This window comes from Crocodylus porosus, unplaced genomic scaffold (assembly GCF_001723895.1).
Source record: "Crocodylus porosus isolate Cpor-Errol unplaced genomic scaffold, CroPor_comp1, whole genome shotgun sequence".
Taxonomy (NCBI): Eukaryota; Metazoa; Chordata; order Crocodylia; family Crocodylidae; genus Crocodylus; species Crocodylus porosus.
The window spans coordinates 10,097,127-10,098,783 of record NW_017728907.1 but is presented as its reverse complement, the minus strand read 5'-3'; the positions used below and the strand labels follow the sequence as shown (position 1 = coordinate 10,098,783).

Below are 1,657 nucleotides of genomic sequence, written 5' to 3'. Positions count from 1 at the left end.
TTTTTTTTTTTTGTTCTGCACGTGTTTGTTGCCCTGCCTCAAAGGGGTTTGAGGCAGGGCAAGAGGCACGTGAGTGCTTGTGTGGATGCGCCCCAAGATGGTATGGAGGCTTAATGGAACAGTAAAGGGATTTGCCTCTATTAAATTGGGTCACGTTAGCTCAATACACCCTGGGGCACAGAGGTTACCATTTCCTTCAAATACTGGGAAGCCCACACTTCTGGAGGGTTTTCAGCTTATGTTCAAACCATTGCCTTAGACTGGGTGGAGACACAGCCCCTTCCTTACCTATTAGTACCTTTGCATTGCTAATGAGGCAGCATATTTTTTCCTTGCCACTTTGCAGTCTCTCTTTGGGAAGGTCTGAAAAGACCCCTTCTGTCCTTCATTTGTTAAAACTGATGATCATTAATTTGAGATTACACATGCACAGAATGACTAAAGTAGCATGATGTGCCAGGCACTACATGGACCTTGCGTGTTCTCATTCCAGAGAGCTTACAACATGGGATGCAAACCACTAAATAACTGAGCATGACAGCATGCATTCTTTCTAACTGGTCAGGCAGGCAGGCACTTGTGGAGAACTGCATGTTTTTAATAGACTACTTGTTGCCCTCGCAGTGGTGGGACACTAATAGTGCCCTCATCCCCTTGTTTTACCTGTGGCAAGTTTTTCATGTTTGGGGCATTTTGCGTGGTAGTTGTGCATGAGGGTTATTTCCAAAGTTTTTTGGGAACATGTGAAATAATCACTTGCCTAGAATGGTTTTTAAACAGGATGATCCTGCCTTGAGCAGGGGTCTGGACTAGATGATTTTCTGAGGTTCCTTTCAATCCTACTCTTCTGTGATTCTCTTGGCATCTTCCACAAAGCAGGTGATGCATGGTGAAGCTCTACTCCCTTCTAACTCTAACTTATTTGCCCATACCCAAGGTTTCAGAGTGAACTAAAGGATGCTAGCAGCTGTGAGGGCTGCTGGAACGCCCAGACTTCACACTTGCATCCTTGCAGCAGCTACTGCAGGTGTCCTACAGGAGTCCATGGGCTCAATAGCATATCCGCCTGCAAATTCCTCATGGCTTGTGCTGCCATTTCCACTTGCAGAGAGACTAACTTTTCATGCTGGTAACCGATTCTAATATTTGAAGATCTCTTCTTCCCCTAACAGGCAGGGGATTCTAAATGCTTGTTTGTCCCTACAAGCCATCTCTTTCCTTTTATTTGGGCTACCATTTATCTTATTAAGGTTCCAGTCCTCTGCTGCTGGGGTTGCAGCTACAGACTTCTAACTGCCTGGGTGCCTGGCATAAAGGTGTTCAGTCGGCACTCCTCAAGCAGCTGTTCCCTTCTATGACTACTACTTAAGGTTCTGTGTTGTAGTACCTTTGTTGGCTATTGTTTGTTTGTAAGTTACTGCTTCCCAACTCTCTTCTAGATGGATGTAGATGATGAAACTGCCAAAAAGCTCTATCAAAAGATGCTGGAACTGGAGAAGCAACTTCTAGCAAGAACTAATGGTCCCATAAGCACCAAATAAGATCAAGCCAGTGTCTTCAGTGATGAGCGTTTCCAGCATTAATGATCCAGGCCTCCTTCCATGTTGAGTACTGAGCAGCTTCAGTGTTGGCCTCATTGGAGATGCATAATTTTTAC

At 45.0% G+C, this 1,657-nt stretch overlaps 1 protein-coding gene across 1 annotated transcript in view; it reads left to right on the top strand.

The window, feature by feature from the left end:
- HSD17B7 (hydroxysteroid 17-beta dehydrogenase 7) overlaps window positions 1–1,641 on the top strand; it is a 9,106-nt gene extending 7,465 nt beyond the window's left edge. The window contains exon 7 of the mRNA XM_019530718.1: window positions 1,440–1,641. Within this exon, the coding sequence (XP_019386263.1) occupies window positions 1,440–1,541 (102 nt within the window). The 3' untranslated portion in view covers window positions 1,542–1,641. The remainder of the gene's footprint in view (window positions 1–1,439) is intronic.
- Window positions 1,642–1,657: the final 16 nt, after the last annotated feature.